This window comes from Schistocerca nitens, chromosome 10 (assembly GCF_023898315.1).
Source record: "Schistocerca nitens isolate TAMUIC-IGC-003100 chromosome 10, iqSchNite1.1, whole genome shotgun sequence".
Taxonomy (NCBI): domain Eukaryota; kingdom Metazoa; phylum Arthropoda; class Insecta; order Orthoptera; family Acrididae; genus Schistocerca; species Schistocerca nitens.
The window spans coordinates 188856608-188878118 of record NC_064623.1 but is presented as its reverse complement, the minus strand read 5'-3'; the positions used below and the strand labels follow the sequence as shown (position 1 = coordinate 188878118).

Sequence of the window (21511 nt, the reverse complement as noted above, 5' to 3'; positions counted from 1 at the left end):
CTGGGAAACTACGATCACAACCACAGGTGGAAACACAAGCGGCCAAAGACACTGCTAGCTAGGGCATAACCACCTATGGTAAACTAACATACGCAAACAGCGACAAACGTCGGTAAGCCCCTGCATATCAGCAACACTGACTGGCAACTACCAGCTGCTATTAGAGCCGACCAACAGGCCACAGCAGGGACACCGACGAGCTCGCCCACAGACGCACGAACAACCTGCCAACACTCCCTCACACTGTGCCTCCGGTATAGGACCTATCGGACACAAGATCGATAACAAACCTAACTGTTGCAGGTTGCTGACGCTGACCGAGGACTCTGTACCAGCACCCAGCGCCAGCCGCCGAGCAGCACAACCGCACAACGTCAAGGTATCGACATGCATGATACCCACTACTAACAAAGCCTATCCTTGCACAACCTATCGCAGGCAGCAAGACAACCGCTACTGCTCTTGCCGCCCGACCTAACTTTCGCAGAGGTTTTTTTCCCTTGGCTCTTGCCTTGGCACTTTTTTTCCTCTGCCCTTCAAACCGCTACCCTTCGTCAGATTTCGACCAATCTATCTCCAGATGAGCGCGTATTAATGGTTAATCCTAACCAGACGTACGCAAACATCGCAGCACCCACATCCTGCGACACCTCACTTTAGTGAATACTAACCCTTATGCAGAGATGGCAGTAGACCTTTTGTGTTGGCCATCATGCCGGTGTGGGCGTGGAGGGGCTCCACCTCTTGTAAAAAGGCCGACACTAATCTGCCAGGCGGATTCGTGCCAGAGACCGGCACGCCTTCCCTCTCGGGAAGCAGTGCGTTAGACCGCGCGGCTAGCCGGGCGGGCTTATGCAGAACACACTTGTATTACATTCCCAGAACATGTTGAGAACGGATGTGAATATACAGCCATCGACTCTGTAAACCACGATATTATCTATTAAACTAGAGCTGCAACCCATATCTCGCTTGTCACAGTGTCTCTTGAAGGATTATATTGATGCGTTCTTCACTGAAGTTCAATGATGAGGAAAGCATTTTTGTGATACATTTTCAATGCGCCGTCGCCTTGCAACGGCGTAATGCAACTTACAATACAAACGAGCTAAATGTGCCAAAATGAGCAAGGCGCCTGCCTCATCGATTGTCGATATTGCGCGTGACGTCAAAATGGCGTCACGCTTCCAGGAAGTTCGGCGAGATGAGCGTCACCCGTGGAGTGGGGTTCAGTGAAATTTCACACCGTCACATTGGAGCAGCCGATCTATTTGACGTAATCTCATGGAATCAAATATGTCTAGATCGCACCTGGTGCGTTTATGATACATTAAATACAAGACACAGTCAACCACACAAACAAATTCGCAACGTTAATACACAACACAATTTTCTTCCTTTTATTTTGTAAGTATTTAAAAAAAATTATTCTGAAATATTACAATATGCTGGGTGATTCCGTGATGATGTTAGATTTTCAGGGATGATGGAGTGTGGTAAACGTATGAATCTGTGGTAAGAGACGATAGTTCAGAGCCGACTGTCTTGAAAGGTATAACCGAAAATCTACCCAAGTTCCGCCTCGCCCTCGCACAACCCTCGAACTATGAGCCCCACCTTCCGAATCCTCACTATGACATATAGAATTACCGCTGAATACTCTCCAACACCACCAGCCAATTTGCCTTCTTGAAGAACAAGTAACAGCGCACTTGACGTCAAAGAGAGTGAGAAAATCCTAAGTTTACGACCCAGTAATAACGAAATCAATTTACCTGTACAAGTTTAACAAGCTGCTACATGTACAACAGTTGTTTTGGAACATGTATTATGTTCGAGTATAATGACTATTCTGGAGACTAGAAATCTACTCTGTACAGAAATCTACTCTGTATGGGTTTCGAAAAAGACGATCGTGTGAAACCCAGGTCGCACTATTCGTCCACGAGACTCTGAGGGCCATAGACACGGGTTCACAGGTAGATACCGTGTTTCTTGACTTCCACAAGGCGTTCGATACAGTTCCCCACAGTCGTTTAATGAACAAAGTAAGAGCATATGGACTATCAGACCAATTGTGTGGTTGGATTGAAGAGTTCCTAGATAACAGAACGCAGCATGTCATTCTCAATGGAGAGAAGTCTTCCGAAGTAAGAGTGATTTCAGGTGTGCCGCAGGGGAGTGTCGTGGGACCGTTGCTATTCACAATATACACAAATGACCTTGTGGATAACATCGGAAGTTCACTGGGGCTTTTTGTGGATGATGCTGTGGTATATCGAGAGGTTGTAACAATGGAAAATTGTACTGAAATGCAGGAGGATCTGCAGCGAATTGACGCATGGTGCAGGGAATGGCAATTGAATGTCAATGTAGACAAGTGTAATGTGCTGCGAATACATAGAAAGATAGATCCCTTATCACAATATAGCAGGTCAGCAACTGGAAGAATTCCATAAATTATCTGGGAGTACGCATTAGGAGTCATTTAAAATGGAATGATCATATAAAGTTGACCGTCGGTAAAGCAGATGCCAGACAGTACACTTGTTCGCCCACTGCTTGAATACTGCTCACCAGTGTGGGATCCGTACCAGATAGGGTTGATAGAAGAGATAGAGAAGATTCAACGGAGAGCAGCGCGCTTCGTTACAGGATGATTTAGTAATAGCGAAAGCGTTACGGAGATTATAGATAAACTCCAGTGAAAGACTGTAGGAGAGACGCTCAGTAGCCCGGAACGGGCTTTTGTTGAAGTTTCGAGAACATACCTTCACCGAGGAGTCAAGCAGTATATTGCTCCCTCCTACGTATATCTCGCGAAGAGACCACGAGGATAAAATCAGAGAGATTAGAGCCCACACAGAGGCATACCGACAACCCTTCTTTCCACATAAAATACGAGACTGGAATAGAAGGGAGACACGATAGAGATACTCAAGGTACCCTCCGTCACACACTGTCAGGTGGCTTCCGGAGTATGGTTGTGGATGTAGATGAAGATGTAGAAGTTATTCAAAATGGCATTCCCAGCGTCAATGCAGGCGTGGCGTCGCCGCACAGTGTTATGTCGTACCCGTTCTAATGTCCCCGATGTCGCTGGAACGTTGGCGCAGGCAGCAAGACTTCTTGCCAGGACCTCGTCTTCTATCTCACATGAAATGATAATTAGATCAAGATCCTAAGCTGTCGACAGGCGTTGATATACCTCAATGGGGACAGTTGAAAATGTGTGCCGCGACCGGGACTCGAACCCGATATCTCCTGCTTACATGGCAGACGCTCTATCCACCTGAGCCACCGAGGGCACAGAGGATAGTGCAACCGCAGGGACTTATCCCTTGCACGCTCCCCGTGAGACCCACATTCCCAACTTAATGTCCACATACTACATTCGTCGTGCGCCTGCCTATTACACTCATTACTCGCGGCAGACAATCTTACCGAGTCCCGTAAGTCCAGCACAGAAGGTCAATGGCCGGTTAGCCTTAACTATATGAAGGTGGTATCTGTTCTTTCAAAAAATTGTTGAACTCTTATGGGACTTAACTGCTAAGGTCATCAGTCCGTAAGCTTACACACTACTTAACCTAAAGTATGCTAAGGACAATCACACACACCCATGCCGGAGGGAGGACTCGAACCTCCGCCGGGACCAGCTGCACAGTCCATGACTGCAGCGCCTAACCCCGCTCGGCTAATCCCGCGCGGCTATGTTCTTTCAGACATGTCCGAAAGAACAGATACGATCTTCATATAGTTAAGGCTAACCGGCCATTGACCTTCTTCTTCTGTGCTGGATGTACATGCATTGCCCCAACCTCTTACGGTACTCACAAGGGAACCTCCCCATCGCACCCCCCTCAGATTTAGTTATAAATTGACACAGTGGATAGGCCTTGAAAAACTGAATACAGATCAATCGAGAAAACAGGAAGAAGTTGTGTGGAACTATGAAAAAATAAGCAAAATATACTAACTGAGTAGTCAAAGTGTAAGATATGCAACATCAAGGAATATGTAAGCTGAGGAGCGCCGTGGTCCCGTGGTTAGAGTGAGTAACTGCGGAACGAGAGGTCCTTTGTTCAAGTCCTCCCTCGAGTAAAAATTTTACTTACTTTATTTTCGCAAAGTTACGATCTGACCGTTCATTCATTGACGTCTCTGTTCACTGTAATAAGTTTAGTGTCTGTGTTTTGCGACCGCACCGCAAAACCGTGCGATTATTAGACGAAAGGACGTGCCTCTCCAATAGGAACCGAAAACATTTGATCGCAAATTCATAGGTCAACCGATTCCTCCACAGGAAAACACGTCTGAAATATTCTATACGACACTGGTGACGGCATGTGCGTCAAATTACAGGAATATGTTGTCGACCCACCTAACTTGCACACTTGGCGAGTGGGTAAAAAGATTCTTCTACCTTGCCCGATTTAGGTTTTCTTGTGGATGTGATAATCACTCCCAAAAAAGTGAATAAAACATAAGAGTTTGTCACATAAACGGCAACAAATGAATGCAACAGTTTCACAGTCGCAAAGTTTTCCCTGTGCTCTGTCAAAACATATGTTTTTAACGTTTTCAAGTTTTTCCGTGTGTAGACCGTCAAATCCTGCATGTGCCCAAGCAAATCTGAACATGTCCTGGAATTTTGGAGAGCGAAGTTGATCATGTCTGAGTGCATGAACTTTGATAATTGTCTGAAAATAAAAAATTAAAACTTTTCACTCGAGGGAGGATTGAACCAGGGACTTTCCGTTCCGTAGCTGCTCGCGGTAACCACGAGACCACGGTGCTCCTCAGTGTACACGTACCTTGATGTTGCCTATCTTGGACACGGACTACTCAGTTTGTATATTTTGCTTATTTTTTTCATAGTTCCACACAACTTCTTCCTGTTTTCTCGATTGATCTGTGTTCAGTTTTTCATGGCCTATCCCTGTGCCAACTTATAACTAAATCTGAGGGGGGTGCGATGGGGAGGTTCCCTTGTCAGTAAGATTGTCTGCCGCGAGTAAAGAGTGTAATCGGCAGGGACACTACGAATGTAGTGTGTGGACATTAAGTTGGGAATGTGGGTCTGACGGGGAGCGTGCAAGGGATAAGTCCCTGCAGTCTGCCGTCGATGGCTCAGGTGGATAGAGCGTCAGCCATGTAAGCAGGAGATCCCGGGTTCTAGTCCTGGTCGGGGCACACATTTTCAGCTGTCCCCGTTGATGTATATCAACGCCTGTCGACAGCTTAGGGTCTTGATGTAGTTATCATTTCATTGTAACAGAGGTGGTCACCGATGGTATCTGTTCTTTCGGACGTGTCTGAAAGAACAGATACCATCTTCATATATCTATCTCGACAGGCGACAAACCCACACAAGGAGAAATGAAGTGAGGTGAGATTAGGTGAACGTTGTGCCCATGGAACAGGATCTCCACTGCCTGTCCACTTTTCAGGGAATGTCTAATCCAGATGGTCACGAACCCTCAGTCCAAAATGAGGTAGGACTCGATCATGTTACAACCACAGTTGCTGGCGAATAACAAGTGCTGTTTGAGACGGGCTACCCCACAATATAAGCAAAAACAGTAGCGCTACATGTAGTCCATTGTCGGAAGTATCAAAACGATTTTCCCTTATAACTTTCGACTCACTCGTTTCTCTACTGCAGTCCCATACCTCGGTTTGATACATTTACCTTTCTTCTTCGTTCCTGAAAGCTCACACCGTCAGTAAATGACCCTGTATACATTGAACTGACGAAAGTCATAGGATAGCGATATGCACATGTACATATGGCGGTGGTATCGGGTACAGAAGGTATAAAAGCATTCATTTGTACCCAGATGATTCCTGGGAAAAGATTTCCGACATGATTATGGCCGTACAACGGGAATCAACTAACTTTGAACACAGAATGGTAGTGGGAGCTAGGCGCAAGGGACGTTCTGTTTCAGAAATCGTTAGCGAATTCAATATTCCGAGATCCACAGCGACAATACCAAATTTCAGGCACTACTTCTCACCACGGACAAAGCAATGGCCGGCAGCCTTCACTTACAACCGAGAACAGTGGCATTTGTGTAGGGTTGTCAGTGCTAGCAGACAGGCAACACCGCGTGAAATAACGGCTGAAATCAATGTGGGACGTACGACGAACGTATTCGTTAGGATAGCGCGGAGAAATTTGTCGTTACTGGGCCATGGCAGCAGACGACCGACGGGAGTGCCTTTGCTAACAGAACGACATCGCCTGCAAGTGCTTCACCTAGGTTCGTGACCATATCGGTTGGATCTAGAAGGCTGGAGAAACGTGGTTTGGTCAGGTGAGTCCAGATTTTAGTTGGTAAGAGCTGATGGTAGCTTACGAGAGTCCCACAGACTCCACGAAGCCACAGGTCCAAATTCTCAACAAGGCACTGTGCAATCTGGTGGAGGCTTCTTAATGATGTGGGCCGTGTTTACATGGGTCACTGACTGGACATGGTTAGGTCCAGCCATGTGGAGACCATTTGCAGCCATTCACATTCCTAAACAACGACGGAATTTTCGTGGATGACAATGTGTCATGCCACCGGGCTATAGCTATTCGCGATTTGTTTGGAGACCATGCTGTCCAATTCTAGCGAATGATTTAGCCTCGCAGATCGACGGAGATTAATCCCATCGAACGTTTATGGGACATAGTCTCCAGGTCAGTACGTGCGTAAAATCCTGCGTGGCAACACTTTCGCAATTATGGACGGGAAATAGAATGTCGTGTGAGTAGGGCCTCCCGTCGGGTAGACAGTCCGCCGGGTGCAAGTCTGTCGATTTGACGCCAGTTCGGCGACTTGCGCGTCGATGGGGATGTAATGATGATGATTAGGACAGCACTACACACAGTCCCTGAGCGGAGAAAATCTCCGACCCAGCCGGGAATCGAACCCAGGCCCTTAGGATCGACATTCTGTCGCGCTGATCATTGAGCTGCCGGGGGTGGACATGGACGGGTGTAGAGCAAGCATGGCTCAATGTTTCTGCAGCAGGGGACTTAAAACGACTTGTTGAGTCCATGCCAAGTCGAGTTGCTGCACTGTGTCGCGCATACGGAGGTCCGATACGATATTATGAGGTATCCCACGACTTTTGTCACCTCAGTGTAGACCATTGTTCTCTAAACAGAGCCTGTTTGTGCCAAGTGATGACGAATAGGCGCAGTCCTCTTGTCAGTGGTTTCTTCCTAACGATAGCCGAAAACTCGAGGACAAAAAAATCCTCCTTCGAGGGCAGATTCAATAAATTTACTTAGGTAATGAATACTCCACCATCAGACAGACTTTTGTCATGTCACCCATTAGAGCGATCACAACAGGAAGTACGTCACATGAAGATTGCTGGTCCCCGCTCAACCGAAGGTACAGTGACGCAGAAAAAAATCGCAGTACCAAAAAGGAGTTGTGCGACATAAACGAAAGTTGGTAGGCGTGCTTCTACAACTGGAAGATGCTGTCTATCCACATTTTGCGCCAGCTTCATAAGACTGGCGCCAGTAGAACCACTACGAGGATGCAAACGAGGTTTGCTTTAAATACGTGAGAGTTAGTTACCTTTGAGATTGGACGAGGTGAGTTGATGTCGGTCGAGAATGTCTTTCAGACGAGAAGCCATTATCAACATCTCCTGAGTTGGACGAGGTCGTGTAATAGAGCTACGAGAAGAGGCGTGTGGCTTCTGCGACATTGCAGAAAGGAATGTAGCCACTGTACATCATTGCTAGCGGCGGTGGTCACAATCTACATTCGAACGGCCTCGTGGCTCTACCGAGAGGGAAGACCATCGTGCTAGGCGTATCGTTGTGTCGCGTGTGCATCTGCATCAGAAGTTTGAACAGCAGTTGGCACTGCAGTAACACAATGGTTACAAATCGTTTGCTTCCAGGAGAGCTCCGAGCCAGCTGCCCTGTAGCCTGCATTCCACTGACCCCAAACCACCGCCGTCTGCGACTTCAGTGATGTCAAGCGAGAGGTCACTGTGAGGCAGGTTTGAGGTCTCTGTTGTATCTTCTGATGAAAGCTGGTTTTTCCTCGGTGCCAGTGATGGCTATGTGCTGGTTAGAAGGACGCCAGTTGACGGCCTGGAACCAGAGTGCTAAACGCACTGGACCGTCACCTGGAGTTAGGGTCTGGGGTGCGGTTTCATAGGACAGCAGGACCACCCTCGTGCTTATCCCACGCACCCTGACTGACGATTCGACCTGTTGTGCTGCCGTTCATAAACAGGATTCCAACGGGTGTCTTCCAACAGGATAACGCTCGCCCACAAACCGCTGTTGTAACGCAACATGCTACGCAGAGAGCTGATATGTTGCCTTGGCCTGCTCGATCACCAAATCTGTCTCCAGCCGAGCGCTTAAGCGACATCATCGAACAACTCCAGCGTCATCCAGAAACAGCTTCAGCCGTCCCTGTACTGACAGACCAAGTGCAACGGGGATGGAACTCCATCTCACAAACCGACATTCGGAACCTGTAAACGCAATGCACGCACGTTTACATGCTTGCTTTCTACACTGTGGCGGTTGTTCATATACCAACATTCCACATTTGCATTGGCTTATGTCGCGCGAACATTAACCTGTGATAATACAACGTTAAACTCTGAAATTCGTTAGGTAGACAAGTACACTGCCTGCCATTAAAACTGCTACACCACGAAGATGACGTGCTACAGACGCGAAATTTAACCGACGGGAAGAAGATGCTGTCATATGCAAATGATTAGCTTTTCAGAGCATTCACAGAAGGTTTGCGACGTTGGCGACACCTACAACGTGCTGACATGAGAAAAGTTTCCAACCGATTTCTCACACACAAACAGCAGTTGACCGGCGCTACCTGGTATAACGTTGTTGTGATGCCTCGTGTAAGGAGAAAAAATGCGTACCATCACGTTCGATTTTGATAAAGGTCGGGTTGTAGCCTATCGCGATTGCGGTTTATCGTATCGCGACATTGCTGCTCGCGTTGGTCGAGATCCAATGACTCTTAGCAGAATATGGAATCGGTGGGTTCAGGAGGGTAATAAGGAACGTCGTGCTGGATCCCAACGGCCTCGTATCACTAGCAGTCCAGATGACAGACATCTTATCCGCATGGCTGTAAAGGATCGTGCAGCCACGTCTCGATCCCTAGAGTCAACAGATGGGGACGCTTGCAAGACAAGAACCATCTGCACGAACAGTTTGCAGCAGCATGGACCATCAGCTCGGAGACCATGGCTGTGGTTATTCTTGACAGACAGGAGCGTCTGCGATGGTGTACTCAACGACGAACCTGGGTGCACGAGTGGCAAAACGTCATTTTTTCGGACGAATCCAGGTTCTGTTTACAGCATCATGATGGTCGCATCCGTGTTTGGCGACATCGCAGTGAATGCACATTGGAAGCGTGTATTCGTCATCGCCATACTGGCGTATCACCCGGCGTGATGGTATGGGGTGCCATTGGTTACACGTCTCGGTCACCTCCTGTTCGCACTGACGGCACTTTGAACAGTAGACGTTACATTTCAGAAGTGTTACGACCCGTGGCTCTACCCTTCCATCCGATCCCTATGAAACCCTACATTTCAGCAGGGTAATGCACGACCGCTTGTTGCACGTCCTGTACGGGCCTTTCTGGATACAGGAAATGTTCGACTGCCGCCCTGGCCAGCACATTCTCCAGATCTCTCACCAACTGAAAACGTCTGGTCAATGGTGGCCGAGCAACTGGCTCGTCACAATACGCCAGTCACTACTCTTGATGGACTGTGGTATCGGGTTGAAGCTGCATGATCAGCTGTACCTGTACACGCTATCCAAGCTCTGTTTGACTCAATGCCCAGGCGTATCAAGGCCGTTAATAGGGCCACAGGTCGTTGTTCTGGGTACTGATATATCAGGATCTCTGCACCCAAATTGCGTGAAAATGTAATCATATGTCAGTTGTAGTATATTTGTGCAATGAATACCTGTTTATCGTCTGCATTTCTCCTTGGTGTAGCAATTTTAATGGCCAGTAGTGTATATTCCCAAAATTTTATTCCTCTACATTATTTACTTCTTGGCGCTGCGATTTTTAATCCGTCAGTGTATATTACCCGTGGCAACGGCGGGCTACTTGCCAGGTAGCTCTACTGAGTAGTGCGGACACAAAGCCTACAGTTGGCAGATAGGAAGTATCAGAGTGGAGGTGACTCACCGAGCATGGCGAACGAGTCTGTTGTGTCGGAGCGACGCTGCGCCGTGGCGTCCCCGTGGCGCACAGTGATTCCGGCGGCCAGTCCGAAGGCGGCGCCGAACATGTGCACGTACAGGGAGCCGCCCGCGTCCGCCGCCTGTGGACAGACAGGCAGAGGCCTCTAGCGACGTGCTGCACCACGCTGTACTGCGACACAGGTTTCCATTACACTCGTCTCTTCGAGCAACGTAAGGTATTGTGTATTGAAACCGGGACCTAGACGCGATGGGGAGGCTTCGACCCGCCGTAGTCCTCAGTGGGTCACAACCCCACCACAGGCTACAGCAGTCCACCCACCCCACCGCCGCCCCGCACCGAACCCAGGGTTACTGTGCGCGGTTCGGCCCCCACTCTCCCCCCCCCCCCTCTCTCCCCTGGGAACGTCTCATACCAGACGAGTATAACCCCAAATGTTTGCGTGGTAGAGTAATTACGGTGTATGCGTACGTGTAAACAGTGTTTGCGCAGCAATTTCCGACATAGTGTAACTCAGGCAGAATAAAAGGAACCCGTCCGCATTCGCCGAGGCAGATGGAAACCCATCTTGTATTGTATGTTAACCGGAGACCTAGAAACAACAGAGAGGCTCCGTCCCTGCCGCAGCCTCAGTGGTCCACAACTCCACGACGACTACCGCAGTCCACTTCACCCCTCCGCCTCCCCACACCGAACCCAGGGGTATTGTGCGGTTCGGCCCCCGGTGGACCCCCCAAGGAACGTTTCACACCAGACAAGTGTAACCCCTATGTTTGCGTGGTAGAGTAATGGTGGTGTACGCGTACGTGGAGAACTTGTTTGCGCAGCAATCGCCGATATAGTGTAAGTGAGGCGGAATAAGGGGAACCAGCCCGCATTTGCAGAGGCAGATGGAAAACTGCCTAAAAACCATCCATAGACTGGCTGGCATACCGGACGTCGACACTAATCCACCGCGCGGATTTGTGCTGGGGCCCGGTATGCCTGCCCGCTCGGGAAGCAGAGCATTAGACCGCCCGGGCACGTTGCTGATGTAAATTCACGAAGTTTTCATGTTGATGCTAGGTAAAATAACATCTTCGACACTTTTAACGTGTGTGATCAATGTGAAGCTTGAATCGTACCTTAAAGAATAGCTACTAAATGTTCCACACATACTACCAGGTCATCAAAAAGTCAGTATAAATTTGAAAACTGAATAAATCACGGAATAATGTAGATATAGAAGTACAAATTGACACACATTCTTGGAATGACATGGGGTTCTATTAGAAGCAAGAAAAATACAAAAGTTCGAAAAATGTCCGACAGATGGCGCTTCATCTGATCAGAATAGCAATAATTAGCATAACAAAGTAAGACAAAGCAAAGATGGTGTTCTTTTCAGAAAATGCTTGATATGTCCGCCATCATTCCTCAACAATAGCTGTAGTCGAGGAATAATGTTGTGAACAGCACTGTAAAGCATGTCCGGAGTTGTGGTGAGGCATTGGCGTTGGATGTTGTCTTTCAGCATCGCTAGAGATGTCGGTCGATCACGATACACTTGCGACTTCAGGTAACCCCAAAACCAATAATCGCACGGACTGAGGTCTGAGGACGTGGGAGGCCAATCATGACGAAAGTGGCAGCTGAGCACACGATCATCACCAAACGACAAGCGCAAGAGATCTTTCACGCGCCATCTGTCGGACATTTTGTGACCTTTTTTTACTTTGTTCTAATAAAACCCCATGTCATTCCAAGCATGTGTGTCAATTTTTACCTCTCTATCTACATTATTCCGTGGTTTATTAAGTTTTCAAATTTATACTGACTTTTCGATCACGCTGTATATACCAACACTTCATGATCCTGGTTATCATTTTCATTAAGTGTGTTCTGCGGCTCGAGGTTCAAATTAAACGGCCTCTTCACTTCAGACATGAAATCTGCTTGTTTTTCGTTTTTTTAAAGTGGAACATACATTGCTTTGCCAACAGTAGATTGAGCAGTCTAGAGCAACAAAATTATACCTTGTGCTTTGGGCCGTTATGGAAATGAATATCACAGAAATCTCTACGCGGTTCTAGGCGCGCAGTCCGGAACCGTGCGACTGCTACGGTCGCAGGTTCGAATCCTGCCACGGGCATGGATGTGTGTGATGTCCTTAGGTTAGTTAGGTTTAAGTAGTTCTAAGTTCTAGGGGACTGATGACCACAGAAGTTGAGTCCCATAGTGCTCAGAGCCATTTGAACCATTTTTTTTAGAAATCTATAAGTATCTGTAGTAAATATTCATAACGTGACAATTTCGTCCTACAACACAAATAAAGATGTCAGCAGCATGCATATGAGCTATAAGGTCCAGTCAAACGAAAACAGGGCAGATGGAGGAAAGTAGGTAATCTCTTCATTGAAAAGGGCGATCAAAAAATTCCCGTTCGAAGGCCGCACAGTCCAGAATCGGTGTGCTAATCAGTCAAAATCGTCGTGAACATTGAGGCAATTACCCCACCGACACACCAGTTTGAAGATACCCATTTGATGAAACACCGCGTCCTGCTGAGTTGTTGAAGTTGACAGGAATCCTCAGCCTTTCACGCCTTTTTTAAGGTTTCGAAGGCATTACAATCGCATAGCGAGAGATCAGCGCTAAAGGAACCATGCTCGAATGTCTCTCACTTGAGTTGGCGTAACTTCTGCGTTAATACATTTGCGATATGGGTACGTGCGTTATCACGAAACAGTAGCATGCCTTGTAGCACCGTACCATAATGGATGTCTTCAGGTGTTTACCCTTCGGCGGCCCAGAAAAGAATAACAGCGTGTGGGTTCTGTTTTGGCACATTTGGTATGAAGTTTGTTTTACTTCAGGTTTCAGCAGTCAGTGCACACCGGACCTCGACACTAATCTGCCGGCCAGATTCGTGCTGGGCACCGGCACGCCTTCCCGCTCGAGAAGGGCGTTAGACCGCACGGTGAGCCGAGCAGGCGTAACGTAAGGTAAATACACTGCCTCATCAAAAGTATCCGGATACCCCTATGATCCGCCAGTATATAAGGAGGTGGGATGTGAATACTCAGTATTGTAGAACACTCAATATAATGCGTTTATTGAAACTAAACTACACTTCTCGAACAATCACTATATCCACACAAAAACAAATAACATATAGCATCGGTGAGGTCCATCGGAGCTGGTCCTAACTCCGCGAGGAACTGGCTGTACTGCTGCTGCACTGGCCTTATAAAGCCGGTGGAGGTCGGTGGTGTACTCCAACTTTCCCTGTATCTGTGAGGCGACCACTTCAGAAAAAGGTTCGCATTAGTCTCTAGCAAGTTCTATTGATTGGCGACTCCATGTTGTCTTGTGCACTACGACCAGATAACAGGTATACTTGAAAAAAGAGACAGCATTGGTCGTATATTTTTTACTATTGCAAAATCGATTTCCTGTCACTGAGTGACCATCTTCAGTGCTATATTGTATAACTTAAATTGGGATGCACTGTTGTCACTAAGCTTACGGCAATCACATAGACTGCTCAGTCTATGTGATTGCCGTAAGCTTAGTGACAACAGTGCATCCCAATTTAAGTTATACAATATAGCACTGAAGATGGTCACTCAGAGACAGAAAATCGATTTTGCAATAGTAAAAAATATACGACCAATGCTGTCTCTTTTTTCAAGTATATCTAGCAAGTTCTGTTTGTTTTGAAGAATGGTTTTCCTCTTGGTTGCGCCTGCAACTGCTTGTGTATGTTATATGGTACACAGGGTTGTCTTGAGTGTAGTCTGCCTGGTAGGGGCCGTCTGTGGCAGACGTAACATAGGAAGTGGGGAATGGTGTTGTCAACAGAGAAGCAGTGGACTTCTCGTTGGACTTCACCTGACAAGGGGTGGCGACGACGTTGGGATCACGGATTTACTTTAAACTTTTGACCCCTTTAGTAGGCCATTAACACAACAAAATGGCAAGTAGTAAGGCCCCCCTACTCTGGCAATTTCGGGAAAATCGCAAGAGAAGTTTTGCGTGTCTATTAAGTAACTGATGTATCTGTGCGTAGGTGCCACACGTTAGAGCTCATAGTGGTCAGGTGGTAGTCCAGTCTGCATGGTACCTTACTGTCAATGGGAAGCAAGTATGTCACTCACACCTTCACAGGATTCAACTCGCAGACACCCCGTTGTGTGTCGACTGTGATGTTATGGACACAGACGAGCATCCTCAGGTGTGCAGATCGGCAAGATAGGCAGAGCTACTTGATTAACAAGTAGCGGCTTCGGTCTCATAAACTGACAGACGGCCGGGAGAGCGGTGTGCTGACCACATGCCCTCCAAGGCTTATTTGGACGGAGAAGAGAGCAGTATATAAATGACCTACTAAACAACCTCGGAAGTCCCGTGAGGGTTTTCGAGGGAGATGCTCTTGTATACTGAGATGTTGCAACTCTAGAAATCTGAGACGAAAAGCTGAAAACCTGAAGAGGATCGACGGTTGATGCAGGGAGTAGCAATTGATCCTCAACATAAACAGATCTCCAGAATGAGATTGTCACTCTGCAGCGGAGTGTGCGCTGATATGAAACTTCCTGGCAGATTAAAACTGTGTGCCGGACCGAGACTCGAACTCGGGACCTTTGCCTTTCGCGGGCAAGTGCTCTACCATCTGAGCTACCGAAGCACGACTCACGCCCGGTACTCAAATCCCCCAGGCTGTGGCTAAGCCATGTCTCCACTATATCCTTTCTTTCAGGAGTGCTAGTTCTGCAAGGTTCGCAGAAGAGCTTCTGTAAAGTTTGGAAGGTAGGAGACGAGATACTGGCAGAAGTAAAGCTGTGAGTACCGGGCGTGAATCGTGCTTCGGTAGCTCAGATGGTAGAGCACTTGCCCGCGAAAGGCAAAGGTCCCGAGTTCGAGTCTCGGTCGGGCACACAGTTTTAATCTGCCAGGAAGTTTCATAAACAGATCTAGCGGTATGTACATAAATAAATGGAAAAACGTACTGTTTGATTACACGATTGCCGAACAATCACATCTATCAAATATGTGAGCTTTTTTCACGAATTTTCTCTTTTGAAACGTTTGCAAGACACGATCAGCAAATTAATCATCAATTAAATACTCCGTTGTTGAAACAATTGCAAAAAAAAAATTTGCTATTTTGAATCTTCTTGGTTCGGAAAAGTATTCATTAGGGTAAGAATTAATTCTATCAGCAGTGAACAGAGTGACATAATTTTTGAAAACTGGATCCGCACAATTCCGCTTCCGATTACCAGAAGCAACAGTAGCCGCATGGTGATTTCATCGTTTAATGACGTGACGAAAAAGTCCTCTATAATGGTTTTGTTATCTTGTGTCGAAACTGGAACAGGCGTTATTCTAACATTTTTTTGGGGTGCATCTGCGATATTTTTAATTCTTGTATCGATATGTCGGCTGTGAACCTTTCAGCGATTCTCAGCGTGAGTCGCTTGCCGGACTTAGACTGATCAGCCAAAATACCGGACGATCTAAAAGTCAGTATAAATTTGAAAACTAAATAAATCACGGAACAATGTAGATAGAGGTACAAATTGACACACATGCTTGGAATGACATGGGGTTTTATTAGAACCAAAAAAATACAAAAGTTCAAAAAATGTCCGACCGATGGCGCTTCATCTGATCAAAATAGCAATAATTAGCATAACAAAGTAAGACAAAGCAAAGATGGTCCACCATCATTCCTCAACAACAGCTGTAGTCGAGGAATAACATTGTGAACAGCACTGTAAAGCATGTCCGGAGTTATGGTGAGGCATTGGCGTCGGAAGTAGTCTTTCAGCATCGCTAGAGATGTCGGTCGATCACGATACACTTGCGACTTCGGGCAACCCCAAAGCCAATAATCGCACGGACTGAGGTCCGGGGACCTGTGAGGCCAAGCATGACGAAAGTGGCGGCTGAGCACACGATCATCACCAAACGACGCGCGCAAGAGATCTTTCACGCGTCTAGCAATATGTGGTGGAGCGCCATCCTGCATAAACATCGTACGTTCCAGCAGGTGTTTATCAGCCAGGCTGGGGATGATGCGATTCTGTAACATATCGGCGTACCTCTCACCCGTCACGGTAGCAGTTACAAATCAAGAATCACGCATTTCCTCGAAGAAAAAAGGCCCGATAACGGTAGATGTAAATCCAACCCATACCGTGACTTTCTCGTAGTCCAATGGAGTTTCCACGACAGTTCTAGGATTTTCGGTAGCCAAAATTCTGCAGTTGTGGGCGTTGACAGACCGTCGGAGGGTGAAATGGGCATCGTCGGTCCACAACACGTTACTCAACCAATCGTCATCCTCCGCCATCTTTTGAAACGCCCACACCGCAAATGCCCTCCGCTTCACTAAATCGCCATGTAACAATTCATGATGCCGATGGATTTTGTACGGATAGCATCGGAGGGTACGCCTCAGTGCCAACCAAGCAGTAGTGTATGGAATGCCGGTGCGACGTGCGACTGCACGAGCGCTGTCTTCCCGGTGCATAGACCAACCCACTACAGTCTCCATTTCTTCCTGAACTGTCTCAGCAGCATTACGCCTTGTGCTCGGTCGGCCACTACGGAGTCTATCGTCTAAACAACCCGTAGCTTCGAACTTCGAAATCATTCTTGCCACAGCTGCATTTGTCAACGGACCTTTACCCGTTCGAATCCCCTTCCTATGCCGATAGGATCGTAACGCTGAAGTAGCACATTCCCCATTCTCGTAATACAGCTTCACTAAAAGCGCCTTTTCAGGTAACGTCAACATGCTGCGACTGCTGGCGCATCTGATTCTCTCTCTCATTACAGCTCCTTTTATACACGATTGTCATGCGCAGTCACTGACGTTTTGCTGTCCAGCGCCGTCTGTCGGACATTTTGTGAACTTCGTTTTCTTTTTTGTTCTAATGAAACCCCATGTCATTCCACGCATGTGTGTCAATTTTTACTTCTCTATCTACATTATTCCGTGGTTTATTAAGTTTTCAAATTTATACTGACTTTTTGATCGCCTGGTATTATGACCACTGCCCAAGGCGACGTTGGATGCCGCCTGGTGACGTTGCGGCCACCTGACGAGGTAATAAATGTATGTAAGCGGAGCAGACACGGACGGGGCATCACCCTAGCGGACATAAGGGCTGCGAATGGACAAATCCACTGAAATAAGAAAGGCTGACAAAGGGCAGATTATTATTACGCGGAACCTGTAAACGAGTGTCTCGAAAACGGCGAACGTGGTCGAATGTTCACGTGCTACTGTCGTGAGCATCTAAGGAAAGAGGTAGAAGGACAGTGAAACTACCACTAGGCTCTAAATTGTTGGACGTCCCAACTCTTCACAGAACCTGGTGTTCGGAAGCTTGTCTGCTCTGTAAATTAGGACAGGTAACTCTGCCGAAAGAGCACAATTCTGGTGTACGCACAAGTGTTACGGGGAACACCGTTCATCGTACACTGTTGAACATGAAGCTTCGCAGCAGACCACCCCTACGTCTTGACATGTCGATCCAACGACACCGTCAATTACAACTGCAGAGGGCTCTAGACCTTCGGCATCGGACTGTCGATCAACGGAAACGTGTCGGTTCTTCGGGTGAATCACATTTTCCCTGGACTAGGTCGTTCGTCGTCTCCACGAACACCGTCATGGAGCTGAACGGTGGCTCAAAATGTGCATCGCAGCACGGACACATGCTGGTGGGGGCAGTGTTACCCTATGGGAGACATCATGCTGCGTTTGCTTGGGACCTGTGGTTGTCATCGAAGAGACGTTGAAAGCTGTAAACCACCTGCATCCCTTCATGCTTCCCCGACGGCGATGTCGTCTTTCAGCATTATAACTATCGGCGTCTCGGAGCGAGAACCGTGCTAAAATTACTTGAGGAGCATTACAGTGAAGTCACGTTGATGTCTCGGCCAGCAAATTCGCCTGATGTAAATCCTATTGAAGCCATCTGGGTTGCTATATGGCGCCATCACCACTACTAAAATCAGGACCTCGTTATTTCTGCGAATTACATGACTTTTCGCAACGGTCTTGTCGTCGTGGATACACCGGTTCCCGTCAGATCACCGAGGTTCAGCGCTGTCGGGCGTGGCCGGCACTTGGATGGGTGACCATCCAGGCCGCTATGCATTGTTGTCATTTTTCGGGGTGCTCTCAGCCTCGTGATGCCAATTGAGGAGCTACTCGAACGAATAGTAAGGGCTCCGGTCAAAGAAAACCATCATAACGACCGGGAGAGCGGTGTTCTGACCATATGCCCCTCCTATCCGCATCCTCATCTGAGGATGACACGGCGGTCGGATGGTCCCGATGGGCCACTTGTGGCCTGCAGACGGAGTGTACTGTGTGTACATGACCTGTGCATAGACATATGATCCACATACCTCCACAAACCTACCAAGAAACTGTTGGATCCCAGATATGCAGAGTCAGTGATGTATTTCGTTACAAAGACGGACAAACAATGTGTTAAGATGGTCATAATGTTTTGGCTCATGAATGTACAAACCACTTTACATTGTGGAATAAACGCGCATGCGTCAGAGCGAACACTAGTGGTAACATGGCTGATAACAAGAATGGATATTAGAGTAAGGGTGAGATGGCGTCATCTATGCCGAGCACAGAAGCCAACTGAAATTCGTCCGCCTTCGTGCTGAGTCTTAGAAGTCTGTTTCTGCGTTAAAGCCCTGTGTTAAACATACCGTCTTAGCGTGAATGCATACAATTGACATTCAGCTGTACGGAATTTGAAGCAGCGTACATTCGTGGACGAATACTCGTCGTCACACAGAATTTTCGTGTAAGAGCGTCAGTCATAAATAAAATTTTACTCCTTTAAGAGTAAAACATTTCAAGCGCAGTCAGTGAATCAACAGTGTTAAGGAACTGTTTGGTTGATTATTAAGGACACGTATGTTGGAATGCTAGGAAGTCAAGAGTTACAACAATATTTCCTTCGAGAGCGGAGATGTGAAATGAGGGGTTTCCATGCGTTGTTGAGCTGGAAACACACGTTTCGCTTGAGCAGGTTGCCTACTAATTGCAATTTCCAGGGGTGGCTGAGCGGTTCTGGGCGCTACAGTCTGGAACCGCGCGACTGGTATGGTCGCAAGTTCGAATCCTGCCTCGGGCATGGATGTGTGTGATGTCCTTAGGTTAGTTAGGTTTAAGTAGTTCTAAGTTCTAGGGGAGTCGACCTCAGAAGTTAAGTCCCATAGTGCTCTAGCGCTCAGAGCCATTTGAACCTTTTTTTGCAATTTCCGAAGCTTCCTGGACCATTGAATCCCATTAGGATGAGACTGTACTATCTTAACATTCCCGTAATCTAGCCACTACAGACTTTTTGACTTGTATATCACTGGTGTTCAATGAGACGTTATTTTACAGTAAGCCTACATATTGTTTGTCCTATGTAACTTCTACTACACTCACTAGGAATAGCGTACACCGAGGAACTAAGAAACTGGTGCACCTGCCTGATATCGTGTAGGGTCCGCGCGAGAATACAGAAATGCCGCAACACGACGTGACGTGGACTCGACTAATGTCTGAAGTATGCTGGAGGGAACTGACACCATGAATCCCGCAGGGCTGTCCACAAATCCGTAAGAATACGAGGGGGTGGAGAGGTCGTCTGAACAGCACGTTGCGAGGCAGCCCAGATATGCTCAATAATGTTCATGTCTGGGGAGGTTGGTGGCCAGCGGAAGTGTTCAAACCGAGAAGAATCTTCCTGAACCCACTCTGTAGGAATTCTTGTCGTGTGGGGTGTCGCATTGTCCTGATGGAATTGCCCAGTCCGCCGGAATGCACAATCGACATGAATGCATGAAGGTGATCAGACAGGATGCTTACATACGTGTCACCTGTCAGAGTCATGTATCTAGACGTATCACGGGTCCCGCATCGCTCCATCTGCACACGCCTCACACCATTACAGAGCCTCCACCAGCTCGAACAGTCCCCTGCTGACGCACAGGGTCGATGGATTCATGAGGTTGTCTCCATACCCGTACACGTCCATCCGCTTGATACAGTTTGAAACGGGACTCGTCCGACCAAGCAACATGTTTCGAGTCATGAACAGTCCAATGTCGGTGTTGACGGGCCCAGGTGAGGTGTAAATTTTTGTGTCGTGCAGTTATCAAGGGTACACGAGTGAGCCTTCGGCTCCAAAAGCCCATATCGATGATGTTTCGTTGAATGGTTCGCACGCTGACACTTGTTGATGGCCCAGCATTGAAATCTGGAGCTGCGGAAGGGTTGCTTTTTTATCACGTTGAACGATTCTTTTCAGTCGTCCATGGTCCAGTTCTTGCACGATCTTTTTGCGGCCGCATCAATGTCGGAGATATGAAATTTTACCGGATTCCTGATATTCACGGCACAGTCGTAAAACGGTTGTGCGGGAATATCTCCATTTCATGGCTACCTCGGAGATGCTGTGTCCCATCGCTCGTGCACCGACTGTAACACAATGTTCAGACTCACTTAAACCTTGATAACCTGTCATTGTAGCAGGAGTTACCGATCTCACAACTGCGCCAGACACTTGTTGTCTTATATGGGCGTTGCCGACCGCAGCGCCGTATTCTGCCTGGTTATATATCTTTGCATGTGAGTACGCATGCCTATACCAGTTTCCATGGTGCTTCAGTGTGTATCAGCCTTCACAAATCTTATGTCCTGGCTGGTGGTAGGAAGATCACAATCGATTTTATGCTTCTTCATTATTCTTGCAGTTTTTTGAAGAAGTATTTCTCAGATGTCGTGGAAAGGCCGTGGGCTGTACATCTCTTGCTCTTCTTTGGTGGCACTGACGTTTCTCGTTTGAAAAACCCTCTTAATCTGATGTTTTGGACACTGAGGTGAGGATAGTCATGGGTTTGTGATATGCATATATACAAATGGAGGCAGTATTGTGTACACAAGCTACAAAAGGACAGCGCACTGGCGGAGCCATCCATTGTACACACGTGATTCACGTGAAAAGGACTCCGATGTGATTACGGCCGCAAGACGGTAATTAACTGACTTTGAACGCGGGATAGTAGCTGCAGCTAGATACAAGGAACGCTTCATTTTGGAAATCATTAGCGCTCCGTCTTCAGTTCACAATTGGCCCATTGGGACCATCCGACCGCCGTGTCATCCTCAGCTGAGGATGCGGATAGGAGGGGCGTGTGGTCAGCACACCGCTCTCCCAGTCGTTACGATGGTTTTCTTTGACCGGAGCCGTTACTAT

At 47.5% G+C, this 21511-nt stretch overlaps 1 protein-coding gene across 1 annotated transcript in view; it reads right to left on the bottom strand.

The window, feature by feature from the left end:
- LOC126209984 (ammonium transporter Rh type A-like) overlaps positions 1-21511 on the bottom strand; it is a 169844-nt gene that overhangs the window by 84007 nt on the left and 64326 nt on the right. Inside the window, exon 4 of the mRNA XM_049939094.1 lies at positions 10221-10356. Coding sequence (XP_049795051.1) covers positions 10221-10356 — 136 coding nt within the window. The remainder of the gene's footprint in view (positions 1-10220; positions 10357-21511) is intronic.